The sequence below is a fragment of the Sinocyclocheilus grahami genome, unplaced genomic scaffold (genome assembly GCF_001515645.1).
Source record: "Sinocyclocheilus grahami isolate Dianchi unplaced genomic scaffold, SAMN03320097.WGS_v1.1 scaffold1347.1, whole genome shotgun sequence".
NCBI classification, from domain to species: Eukaryota; Metazoa; Chordata; class Actinopteri; order Cypriniformes; family Cyprinidae; genus Sinocyclocheilus; species Sinocyclocheilus grahami.
Genome location: NW_015506526.1, coordinates 347,935 through 361,293, shown reverse-complemented (window position 1 = coordinate 361,293; position 13,359 = coordinate 347,935). Strand labels below are relative to the sequence as shown.

Sequence of the window (13,359 nt, the reverse complement as noted above, 5' to 3'; positions counted from 1 at the left end):
GTTGCTGTATACATCCCTCCCAGCTCCAACAACAGCAACAGGAGCGAGGCACTAAATGAACTGTACCAGCACATCAGTGAGCAGCAGACAGCCCACCCTGATGCTTTTCTTATCTTAGCTGGGGATTTCAACCACGCAGACTTAAAGAGTGTGTTCCCAAAAATACACCAACACATAGACTTTCCAACACGGGGAAACAACACTCTAGACTTTGTTTACACCACCCAGAGAGGAGCTTATAAGGCCTTCCCCCTCCCCCACCTCGGTGCCTCAGACCACATCACTGTCATGCTAATGCCTGCATACAGACCGCTCGTTAAAGTCGCCAAACCAGTTCACTAACAGATACAAGTGTGGCCGGAAGGGTCGTCAGAGGTACTTCAAGACTGTTTTAACACCACTGACTGGAATATGTTTAAGCAGGCTGCCACATACAATAACACCACAGACCTCCAAGAGTACTCAGAGACTGTCACTGCCTACATCACCAAATGTATTGATGATGTAACGGTCACAAAGACCATCACTGTCCGGGCCAACCAGAAGCCGTGGCTGACAGGGGAGGGTCTACAGACTCCTGAAGGCTCGGAACACTGCCTTCAGAGCTGGAGATGAGGTGGGACTGAAGACAGCTAGAGCCAATTAAAGAGTGTGTTCCCAAAAATACACCAACACATAGACTTTCCAACACGGGGAAACAACACTCTAGACTTTGTTTACACCACCCAGAGAGGAGCTTATAAGGCCTTCCCCCTCCCCCACCTCGGTGCCTCAGACCACATCACTGTCATGCTAATGCCTGCATACAGACCGCTCGTTAAAGTCGCCAAACCAGTTCACTAACAGATACAAGTGTGGCCGGAAGGGTCGTCAGAGGTACTTCAAGACTGTTTTAACACCACTGACTGGAATATGTTTAAGCAGGCTGCCACATACAATAACACCACAGACCTCCAAGAGTACTCAGAGACTGTCACTGCCTACATCACCAAATGTATTGATGATGTAACGGTCACAAAGACCATCACTGTCCGGGCCAACCAGAAGCCGTGGCTGACAGGGGAGGGTCTACAGACTCCTGAAGGCTCGGAACACTGCCTTCAGAGCTGGAGATGAGGTGGGACTGAAGACAGCTAGAGCCAATCTATCCCGCGGCATCAGAGAGGCTAAGAGACGGTACTTCAGGAGGATAGCCTATCGTTTCAGCGACAGCAGAGACACTCAGAGTCTGTGGCAGGGGATACAGACCATTACGGACTACAAGCCCCCACCGCGGACCTGTGACGGCACTATCTCCCTGCTGAACAAGCTGAACGCCTTCTTCGTTTGCTTTGAGGCTCAAAACAGCACCACTGCACAGAAAACTCCACCTCCTCCCCGCGACCAGGTGATGACGCTGTCCCCGGACAGTCTTGAAGAAGCCGTCTCCATCCTGCTTCAATGACTACCGTCCAGTTGCACTTACTCCTACCACATACAATAACACCACAGACCTCCAAGAGTACTCAGAGACTGTCACTGCCTACATCACCAAATGTATTGATGATGTAACGGTCACAAAGACCATCACTGTCCGGGCCAACCAGAAGCCGTGGCTGACAGGGGAGGGTCTACAGACTCCTGAAGGCTCGGAACACTGCCTTCAGAGCTGGAGATGAGGTGGGACTGAAGACAGCTAGAGCCAATCTATCCCGCGGCATCAGAGAGGCTAAGAGACGGTACTTCAGGAGGATAGCCTATCGTTTCAGCGACAGCAGAGACACTCAGAGTCTGTGGCACCCGGCCCCCATCATGTGCACCTTCTACAGAGGCACCATCGAGAGCATTCTGACGAGCTGCATCACTGTGTGGTATGGCGCCTGCAACACGTCCTGCCGCAAGACCCTTCAACACATAGTGAGAGCAGCTGAGAAGATTGTTGGTGTCTCTCTCCCCTCCCTCCAGGACATTTATTGAACCCGTCTCACCCGCAAAGCCATCTGCATTGCAGGTGATCCCACCCACCTGACACACAGCTTCTTTAGTCTGCTGCCATCAGGGAGGAGACTGCGGAGTCTCCAGGCCAGGACCAGCAGACTGAAAGACAGCTTCATCCACCGAGCAGTCAGGAAGCTGAACTCCCTCCCGACCTTAACCCCCCCCTCTTTTGCCCCATGCACCACTGAACTCTGACCCTCAGACCCCCCCTTTGTGCTGCATTAGTCTGCTCACTACCTCATTCAACATTGAACTGACCTCATTCAACTACCTCTGCTGACAGTTTAAATAAAGAACTGCTCTCTGAGCTTTTCACTTTTCACTTGAAAATCTTTTCACTTTTTGTCACTTTGATCAGACTGAATAAGCTCTTTTCCACTACAGTTTATATGTTTCTTTATTTCATTGGTTTGCACTCTATCTGCCTTGTGCTGCTTTATTTATCTTTTTTTACATGTCCTTATTTGTATAGTTGTATTTTATATATATTTAATCTGTATTTATCTGTATTTTACGTTCTATTGTTAGTGTTATCTTTATGCGCCAAGGGTCTGAGAGTAACGCAATTTCAATTCTCTGTATGTATGTGCTGTACATGTGGAAGAATTGACAATAAAGCAGACTTTGACTTTGCCTTTTGACTTTGATAAAACGATCATGTTGCTATTTTCATTTGTAAATGTAATATTTAATATAAAACATATTATAGTGCATGTGGCATACCATACAGTCATTCACAGAACTGATTAAAGACAGTGACAGACAGCACTCAGTCAATTCACTCATTTTAACTAAATGTCAGAGTGATTGACAGAGATACAGTAGAAACATTAGACTAGATGTTCTTTAATGTTATCCATTGTTTTTGTTTTTGTGGCTCTTTTTTTAAAAGTATCGGTTCAGGCACTGGTACCATTTTAAAAGTATCGATTTGGCACCGGTATCGTAAAAAAAACAATCGATACCCAACTCTACACAGCATCTTGTTGTCTTTGGAGTCATATTTATCATTTGATTTCTGTGTTTGCCTCTCGTTATTTACAGAATAGGTGTGATAGGTAATAGGTGTGAATAGGTGGGCGGGGCTAAAAAGGCAGTGATGTAGAAGCAGGCTTTGATCTTCTTCTGCAGAAGCAGTATTTAGCCACACTATTACATCATAAAGCGGCACATTCCACAACCTGTCGTTTTGGCCAATTGGCTTCATTATATAAGCTGTTTTTAGAATAACAAGAAAGTTTTGAGTTCTGAAACTTACAGGATGTTTTTATAGTAAAATAACCTCTTATATATCAAACGATCAAGGGAGTTTTGATTTCTCAGTTCATGACCCCTTTAATAAGCACCTTCCCCCTCAGATCAGCGACTTTCATACCATCTTGATCCAATCTTAGGTAAAATCCACTGCATCATAAAACTTGCATTGTCATGAGTATCACCACTTTGTGCCTCTGGCTCTGATGGCTCTGCCTAACAGACTGAGGTCTGACTCACCTGGTCTGTCCCACTGTACACCGTGTAATATGTTTTCCACCACTGCATAATCTTAAAGTGCTTCTATGCATCACCTAAGTATGTCATTCCACTCCAAGGCACCTGGTGTGTGACTTTTGTATTCTTTAATTCCTAACCACCAACTTGAAGGGCTCAAAAGCTGTTTATTACAACACAGAAGGCTAAAGAAGGTTCTTCACTTCAGAGATTCCTGATAGAATCCTTCAGTCTTTGCTCTGGTGTTTCTCCTCACTGTCATTCTATGGCTGTTCCAGAGTTACAAGGGATTCTCTGTAGCCATTACAAACTTGCTTGACAGATATTTTCCATATTTACCATCTCATTGGACATGTTGCTATTATGGCAACAACTTCATCACAATCAAACTCTGACTTGTAGAGCTTCTTGTTTGGATGACCTACCAATAAACCCAAGCTATGCTCTAAACTGAAAAATAAAAATCTTAATTTTTTTTTTTTTATAAAAACCTCACAATGTGCAAAAATAACTTTTGAAATATTCCCAATATATTATTGCCTCCTTACATTCAGTAGGAAGGTAGATTACTCAAAATAAGATATTCTTTAATGAAAAATGAATTGTGCCCTGCTGTTGTAGTTTGAGCTCAAGGCTATCCAGTCTAGCTTGGCAGAGAATCTTGGTCCGCTGACTGACTTATGCATGCCGTGATGGAAAGAATTTCAACTGCCTTGGGAAACTGCATGGGCACTACCCAGAATTCATCAAGAAGGCAGATTTAGAATGAGCCTTGTTATGTATGGATTGTGTTATAGGACATTGGTAGGAAATGCAGATGACGCTGAGAGTGGATTAGGCTTTATTGGGCTGCATCTCTAATGGACCTTAGTCAGGGTAGATACAATATTATTTTTTTCGCAGAATGTTAGCAAAGTCTGTTCAAGGTTTTTTTGTTTTGTTTTTTTCTACTTTGCTGTCAGTTGTTGAGCTGATGCAATATTAAAAATGTTTTACCAAAACAAATCCTGGTGGCCAACTTTGATGAACATTATGTAAAATTTAAACTTAATATAATAAAGACTGTATAACACGTTGAATGGACTGTGCATTTATCGCTGTCACAGCCTCATATTCATTTTCCAAAAACAATTATATTGAATTTACCCAGACTGAGGTCTATTCACATGACAGAAAACATGTTCCAGCTCCATTTTAATTGCATATGGGATTCCAAGTGCATCATTGGAAAAGCTTGCCTGTAGTTCTGGCTTGTTTTACAGCTATTGTATGTCTGTGTGCAGAAAGCCAAATTGGGTCCATCCAAAAGAGCCACCACCCCTTTGGATGATAGTGGGTCCACTTTACCCTCAAGCAGTGTGGACAGTGTCAAACTCACAGACTTTAATTTCTTGGCAGTGTTGGGAAAAGGCAGTTTTGGAAAGGTGAGTTTACAATCTCTTCCCCATTATTAGGTGAATTAATAATAGCGTACCAGCCTTTACTAACAATTTAATGGCTCCCTTTCATATGGAGTGCGTATGGACTATGTGCATATGGTTAATACATATGGACTACAGTCCCAGGATATTGTGCTTATGACTTTTCCTAACGTTCAGTTTAATTTTCCTCAGAATTTTTTTTTTTTAATTTTATGAACAATTTGCTTTCTCTTCATAATCTTAAAAGACACTCTTACTTAATTTAAAATGATTATTAAATCAACAGAATTTTAATCTTTTGATGATAATTGTTGTAAATGATTGCTTCTTTACCCATATATTTAACCGTATTAACCGTATACCTGTATTTATATGTAACGAGTGGGGCGGGGCTAAGAGCTGTGGGAATGGAGCGAGGCCGGTGGAGTAAATGATAATGAGCGACACCTGCGCCACTCACCGGTCTCGAGTCCCACGGAGGAGCTCCGGAAAGATAAAAGGAGGAGTAACGACAGTGAAGGATGAGAGAGGACCAGGCCTGGATTTTATGTTGTCTTATTATGTTTTTATAATAAGGCAGTTGTCCATGAGGGGCTACCGCTTTTACTTTCGTTTTGGGTTTGTTTATTAAAGTTTTATATTTAAATGTTTGCCGGTTCCTGCCTCCTTCTTCCCGATCTACGGAGGAGGTCGGGCAGCAGGAAGAAGTGGAGGCCGTCAGTGGCTGCCCGAGGTGGTGGTGCTGGAGCGATGGAAGACAAGGTAGGACAGAGGGCTCGCTGCTGCGCTCCTGGGTTGTGGAGGGGTGGCTGCCGTCTGCGAGGGAGCGGAGGGGTTGGCGCCGTTCGCTAGGAAGCCGGAGCCTGCTGCTGTCCGCCATGATTGGGGAGGAGCAGGGAACGGGGGACTCGCTGCCGACTGCCCTCAACCGGAGGAGCCATCGCCGTCCGCCGGGTGGCAGATGAGCATCTGGCCATCCACCAAAGGGTGTTCAGTACCATCGCATGGCACCGCGAGTGAGAGCCTCTCAGCTGGTTGAGGACCAGGCGCCAGTGTGTCTGGGAACTGGACTGAGATTTTTTTTTCTTTTCCTCTCTCCCCTCTCCCCTCTCTCGTCTCTGTCTCTCCTCATCCTTCCATCTCCTTTTCTCTCGCCTCGTCTGTCTTTACACCAGGTACGCTGCAGCCGCTGTGATCGGCTCCCCCCGTCCGTGAGGGGCTGCCGCTTTTACTTTCGTTTTGGGTTTGTTTATTTGTTTATTAAAGTTTTATATTTAAATGTTCGCCGGTTCCCGCCTCCTTCTTCCCGATCTACGAACATTGTTACATTATTATTATTTTTATTGTTATTTTACAGTTTATATGTTGAAATTTTATACTGTGTGATTTTGGGTGCTGCCTTTCTTGGTGTCATAAGCTGCACGGAGACACAAAGGCTGTGGATCCAAGTGCAGTATTTATTGAAGGGGATCCAAAGGCATAATCCAGAAACAGGCGGAGGTCATCAGAGAATCCAAAACAACGACAAAGTTACAGGCTGAGGCAACAGAGTAACCCAGAGAAGAGCAGAGCAGGAAACCAAGGTGGTGCAGGCTGGACAGGTAACCAGGGCGGGGCTGGAGGCCAGAACAGAGCCGGAGACCTCCAGGGCGGAGCAGAAGACCACCAGAGCAGGCAGAGCAGAAGACCACCAGGGTGGAGCAGGCAGAACCGAGATGGCTCAGGTTGAGCAGACTTTTTCCAAAGTGGAGCAGACAAGGCAGAAGACCACCAAGGTGGATCAGGCAGGACTGCAATAGAGAGCACAGAGAGATTAACAGAGACAGCCTCCTTAGCCGTGTCATGGCGGATTGTGAGTTCAAACATGGCCTCTTTGGCCGTGACAGGGCAGACTGAGAGGCCACCAAGCTGCCAGCTGCTTGTACCGACATCAGCGGTGGCTCCACCACACTGGACATCAGTCTCGACCGCCTGGGCACTGCCTTACTAGCTTCAAGTGCAACCTTCATGAAGGCCAGGAACACTGGCGTGGCATCCATGACAGCTGCATAATCTGGCATGATATCCATGATGGCTGGAGACACTGGCGTGGTGGCCATGATGGCTGGGGACTGGAGGCTATAGAGTGGTGGCCATGACGGGTCGAGGCTCTGGAATGGCAGCCATTTTGTAGAGAGGCTCTGGCATGGCAGCCATCTTGTGAACTGGCTCTGGTGCAAGAACTAATGAGACACTGTTGCAAACAATGGCCCTGTCCCAAATGGCACACTTCATATGCACTTGCGGTCTTGCAGGCTTACAATGGCCGCCGCGTGCGTGTGTCCGTTAAGTCCACGAGACCACGTAGGGTGTCCCATTCATCATTTTAGCTTTCAGAAGATTGCTCACGAGCTCCCCCTTTGTGGCCGCTGTTCACCCTCGATGCGCACTTCTGCCGAGCCCGCACTGAAGCAAGCTTCACAGCAGACTTCTACCCGACAGTCAAAGCAGCATTACGTCACAAAAGTGTGGACTCAGACTTTCATGACAAAAGTGCGATTTGGGACAGGCCAATGAGTGCTAATGAGACTGGGCAGAGGATTATGGGGAATGAAGTCCTTGATAAAGTGGCTAAAATCTGGAATGGAGTGCCCTCTGTTGGCCATCAAGCACTCTCCAGCTGGTGGGTCGCCGTGATTTTGCCAAGTAAGACATGTTCCTGGATCAACATCTTTTGTTGATCCTGGATCAACATTACTGTCCAAAAATACAGACTTAACCCAATCTCTACCCCTAAACCTAACCTTACCCATAATTTATTCCTAAAATCAGAGGGAAATGATAGCTGATTAACAAGGGTGTAGAAGCACCTAATCCTGATTGTAAGCCTAAAACTGACATTTCCTGAAAAGTTATCTCTCAATTTTGATTGGTTGATTGGAATGATGTTCCAGGATCAACAAGGATGTTGATCCAGGAACATGTTGTACTTGGTGAAATCACGCTCACCCCAGCTGGTGATCGTGACACTCGGCCTGTTTTTTTTTCTTAAAAATGGGGCCAACCTAGTAGAATAAAAAAATAAATTAATTAAAAATAAAGATGTATTTTCAAAATAACTTATGTATAAAAAGGAAATAATGTTTTTTTCTTTCTCAGTGAAATTGTAATGATATTTTAGGTTTGCTAAAGGCTCTCACTGGCAGTTTGAGCTTTTGCAATTTTCCATACTCAGGTGATGCTGGCTGAGATGAAGTCTACTGGTGAACTATTTGCTATAAAGATCCTTAAGAAGGATGTGGTCATCCAGGATGATGATGTTGAATGCACCATGGTGGAGAAGCGGGTTCTGGCTCAGCAGGACAAACCGCCATTCCTCACCCAGCTTCACTCCTGCTTTCAGACTGTGGTGAGGAACTCTCTCCTTGAATTAACATTCATGTATTTGGTAGACACTGTTATTCAAAGTGATTTATATTACATTCCCTGGTAATCAAACCCATGATGCTCTACTGTTTGTGCAAGATCTTTATCTATCAAATATATTCTAAAAATAGACACAGTCGGACTGGCAGGGCAATATTTCACAATATACAGGGAGGGACTTGTCAACCATTATTTGAAATTAAAAATCCTCGGCTGGGGAAATAAACATCTTGAACACAAATTTAATAATTATTTTTGGTAGACAGCAAGTAAAGAAATGTAGCCGGCCACACATAACTGGCGACTTTGACAACAAACAGAAGCCTCTGTTAACCAGTCACTATGGCTGTGGGCTAAATAGTATTCCCTCTAGGCAATAATGGCACTCGCAAACCGAACATCCGCCTTTCAGCAAATCAAAAGAGTCCCTTAGAAGGACTGAATAGGACTGAATCATTGTTTATGTGCTTTAGCAACTGAAATAGACTTTAATTTGCAAAAAGTAGGGCCATTGTAAATGCAAATTGAAAAAAAATAAATTACCATACTGAAACTCTTCTTGAATGAATGAATGAGGCATTTATATAGTGCTTTATTGTGTATTGTGTCTATTGCTGTACACCCAAAGTGCTTTACAATCATATGGGGGGGGGGGGTCGCTCCTCATTCACCACCACCTCTTCTTGGCTTTGCAGCATTTTTGTGGGGGCCTTCCCCAGCCAAATGTATTTGCATTGATTCAAATATGTAAAGACATAAAGGGAGCAAATACAGCAAAACAGCATACAGTAAATTAAAAATAAAAAGGGCAATTACATACATTTGGAATGTTTTTTAGAAGTTGTTTTTAGAGTAAGTTTTTTTTCTCGTATTTAAAATGGTTTCCATAAATACTGATAAAATCAGCATTACAATGCATTAAAAAAACATATTTTTGTGGCATTCTCAATTTAACATTGAAATATTTATGTTTAGTATATATTTTTTGTTTGAAACATACCTGTATGGACTTTAGAAAATATAGTACAATCACACATTGTTATAATAAAGACATAGTTTTATTCAATTTTAATGGTCACGTTTAATTCAAATCTGAAAAGCGTGTATCACAGAGCATGTAAATGAGGGGGATCATTTACAGAAAATTTTAATAAAGACACCAATACCATAATCAACAAGTGAAAAGCACAAAATCACAATCCCTAAGTAACAGTCCAAAAGAAGGCAAATAAAAACTACTTAGGCAATAGTGACCTCTGATGGTGAGATGACAGTACCACTGTTTTTATGACAAAGATAGAGACACACCCATAAGCAGACCTACTCTAGAGATGCTTTGCATCTACATCCAACCATAAGAGCTTATCATAATCCACCAAATGATAAGTTTATCAGAGTTTATAAGAGTTAACAGTAATGCTACCCCAACGAATGTGTTAGTCAAGAAAGATAAATCTCTAGACATGAGATTAATGAGGCTACGTCAATGCTAGTTGCCCTGTTTTTGTTCTTGTTCTTTTTTTTCAGTAGCCATTTACAAAGTCGGAAAGTGAGGGATGTCTAGTGTATTAAAATCTATTATTAAACAACAGAATTGCATTTTTTTTTTACTTACCATTCATAAAATGATTGCAATATGAAGTAGGAAATTCATATAGAATCATATAGACAAAGCCTTTCAGACAAGGCCAGCATTAAAGTTTGTCTAAACAGTTTCATATATATAGTTCTTTTTTTCATAGGATCGTCTGTATTTCGTGATGGAGTATGTTAATGGTGGTGATCTGATGTACCACATCCAGCAAGTGGGCAAATTTAAGGAGCCACAAGCGGTGTAAGCCACTCTCTCATTGTGCTTATATGTGTGTCTGCAGTATGTATTTCTGGGTTTGAGCCTTAAAACATACATGTATGTATGTTTGTAGATTAAGGTGAATTTATGTAAAATAATCTGCTTGTTGCAGGTTCTACGCTGCAGAGATTGCTGTTGGACTTTTTTTCTTGCACAAGAAAGGAGTCATATACAGGTGAACACACATGACTAGACATTCAGACCTTTCTGTCAACAGTTGTAAGCTAATTGGCTGTAATCAGCAGATTGACTACAGTCATTTAGAAGTCAATAATTGGCACTTATGGCACTAGGGTACAAAGAAGGGCCAGAATTTTAATGTGAGCTGTTTTATGTTCAGTACATTTGGGAGTGTGTAAAGCCCTGATTTTGTGTGATTTGTGAATTTTTTAAGCAGTAAATATCAAATAAATCTAGTAAAAATATAACAGACAAAATGTATAATCCTAAAATCTAATAACAATAATTAATAACAGGGCTTTACACATTTGGGAGTGTGTAAAGCCCTGATTTTGTGTGATTTGTGAATTTTTTAAGCAGTAAATATCAAATAAATCTAGTAAAAATATAACAGACAAAATGTATAATCCTAAAATCTAATAACAATAATTAATAACAGGGCTTTACACATTTGGGAGTGTGTAAAGCCCTGATTTTGTGTGATTTGTGAATTTTTTAAGCAGTAAATATCAAATAAATCTAGTAAAAATATAACAGACAAAATGTATAATCCTAAAATCTAATAACAATAATTAATAACATTAAAGCAATAAATAACATTAAAAAAATAAAATAAACAAAAACTATCCCATTCTGAGTAACAGAAAGGATGGTTAGTTTGAGACCAAATGTTGCTTTTTATATTTGTATTTTATATAAAATTTTACAATTACTTGTCTTTCCACTAAAGAGTCCAAATAGTGTTATTTCTTGAGTGTCACATTTTAAGGAAAATGCTATAATGATTTAAAGGGAAGTGAACAACGTGGTTAGGTAATAATTGGCAATAACATATTTTTACTGCAATAAACTTAATGTCATGAGTTATTTTAGGTTCTTAGATACAGTTATAAAGGTAATTTGTGTCTCAATATGCATTAAAAATATCATGGTAACGTATTTGTGAAATGTGCTAAATATTGACTCAATATTGACTTTCAAATGACTAATAAAATACCAAATCACTATTTAGCACAACCTTCAAACAGGAATTCACTTAATTCTGTCTCTCTTTAGGAGCTAAACCTAGTTATTTGGCTTGTTTTTCTTTGAGCAGCTAAATTGGCCTAGGGAAATAGAGCAAATAGATGAACTGACATCAACAGGAATGAAAAAAAACACTGCACTTGCTTTTACATTAACTAAAATGAACTACATTTGTGTTGTGCTTATGTGTGGGGAAAAAAGAACAAGATTAGTTTTGTTTAGATATATTTTTATATAAAAATATTTAAACAGGAAAACATCTTTTTTTCTGTAACCCCATCCTCCCATTTTCAGTATCACCCTGTCTATTTTAATGTACTGCAATGTTATTTTATCACTTTCAGGGATCTGAAATTAGATAATGTCATGCTGGATGCAGAGGGTCATATTAAGATTGCAGACTTCGGTATGTGCAAGGAGAACATTGTGGAGGGTGTGACCACCCGTACATTTTGTGGAACGCCAGACTACATCGCTCCAGAGGTGAGTGAAGGAGTGTGTTTCCTGCGGGCAGTACCAGTCCTCCCAGACTGACAGCTAGTGCTAAATGGAAATGTGACTAGCAGAAGTGCTTAGAGGACCCTGAAGCTGTGGTGTTTTCTCAGAGGAGGCAGTGCCTCCTCAAACTTTTTTTGGATGAGAAAATAATCCACACGACAATTTTTGTTTTTGTGTTTGTTTTTAAGTGTCTGAAGGCCATATCAGCCGTTAAAAAAGGAGTCTCTTTTGCCTCCCTTAAGCCCAATGAATTCTACATGACTCTCTGTGGGTTGCTGCAGTTGGTTGATGTTTGATTGAAAATGTATAAACAAAAATACTAAGTAAATAGTTTGCCTCCTTATATAAAACAAATATGCCACATGCTACTGATTTGAACCATTCTAAAAGAAAATTTCAGGAGGAGCGTCTTCAGATGTAATCAATCCCTCAACAGCTGTATTGGAAACTATTTTCTGTACATTATATATTTTTTAATTGAAAATATATATATAAAAACAAACATTTTTGCTAAATTTATGATGTTAATAACTGTGGAAAATAGTCCATTGCAATTAATGATGCTCTCCAAAAGAACTTTTTAAAATATTTTGCAGACCATTACTGCATTTTCAGTGCTTTCTTTCTTCTATCGTTTTATTCATACAGATATTTACATATTGAGAACAGATCTAGAACTAGTGTGTGGCTGCTCCCTTTTCCCTTTACTGAAGCTTCTCTTGTCCTAAATTCACTTCTCAGAGCAGGCCTTAGCATGAGAATGCCTCCACAAGTGGCACATAAGCTCTTACAATGCAGGTTGTCTGTGGCACTTCAACACTTAGTATCGATGACCTTTGTCTGCTCTGACATCCTCAGACACACACACCCAGTATCTTTCTCTCTCTGTCCCTCTCAAACTGTAGTGGTATGACATTACAGTGGGTGGCAGAGTTGTCTCCTACAGCAAGTCTTTAAAAGTCATTCTATGTTAACTTGAGTGTAAATTGTGTCAAAGGTAGAGCAGCATTAACATGGCTAACCGTAAATTTGTAACATATGTTTTCATGTTTCAGTGAAGACCACCCATTGATTTCTGTTGTTCTAAAAGCTCATTGCAATTTGTCTGTTTCTCATATTACCAAAATATTGTTAGTATAATATGGTCTCTTTAAATTCAAGAGGAATACTTTTGTGGAGTTTAAATCCAGTCTCTGACCTGAACCTTTTTATTAACAGTTAAATTTGTTTACTTTTATCACTCACTGGGATTATATACACATGTGAACTTATAAAGTGTTACAGGAATTACCAGTGTGAAAAATATCTTTCCATCCATTATTCTTTCACTTGCTTCATCAGTTTGGTTAATAATTAAGAGTTGGGAGATGATATTGTTTTCTCCTCAGTAATTGTTTAGTCTCTGCGCATCTCAGTTAACCTGTGTGTATATGGTATGTGTAGATGAGGGATACGATTTATTTAGTGTGTGTGTGTGTGTGTGTGTGTGTGTGTGTGTGTGTGTGTGTG

At 41.0% G+C, this 13,359-nt stretch overlaps 1 protein-coding gene across 1 annotated transcript in view; it reads left to right on the top strand.

Annotated features, from left to right (window-relative positions):
- Positions 1-13,359, top strand: part of LOC107569462 (protein kinase C alpha type) — a 143,310-nt gene that overhangs the window by 118,997 nt on the left and 10,954 nt on the right. The window contains exons 9-13 of the mRNA XM_016255561.1: positions 4,752-4,892; positions 8,104-8,277; positions 10,037-10,128; positions 10,259-10,321; positions 11,697-11,835. Coding sequence (XP_016111047.1) covers positions 4,752-4,892; positions 8,104-8,277; positions 10,037-10,128; positions 10,259-10,321; positions 11,697-11,835 — 609 coding nt within the window. The remainder of the gene's footprint in view (positions 1-4,751; positions 4,893-8,103; positions 8,278-10,036; positions 10,129-10,258; positions 10,322-11,696; positions 11,836-13,359) is intronic.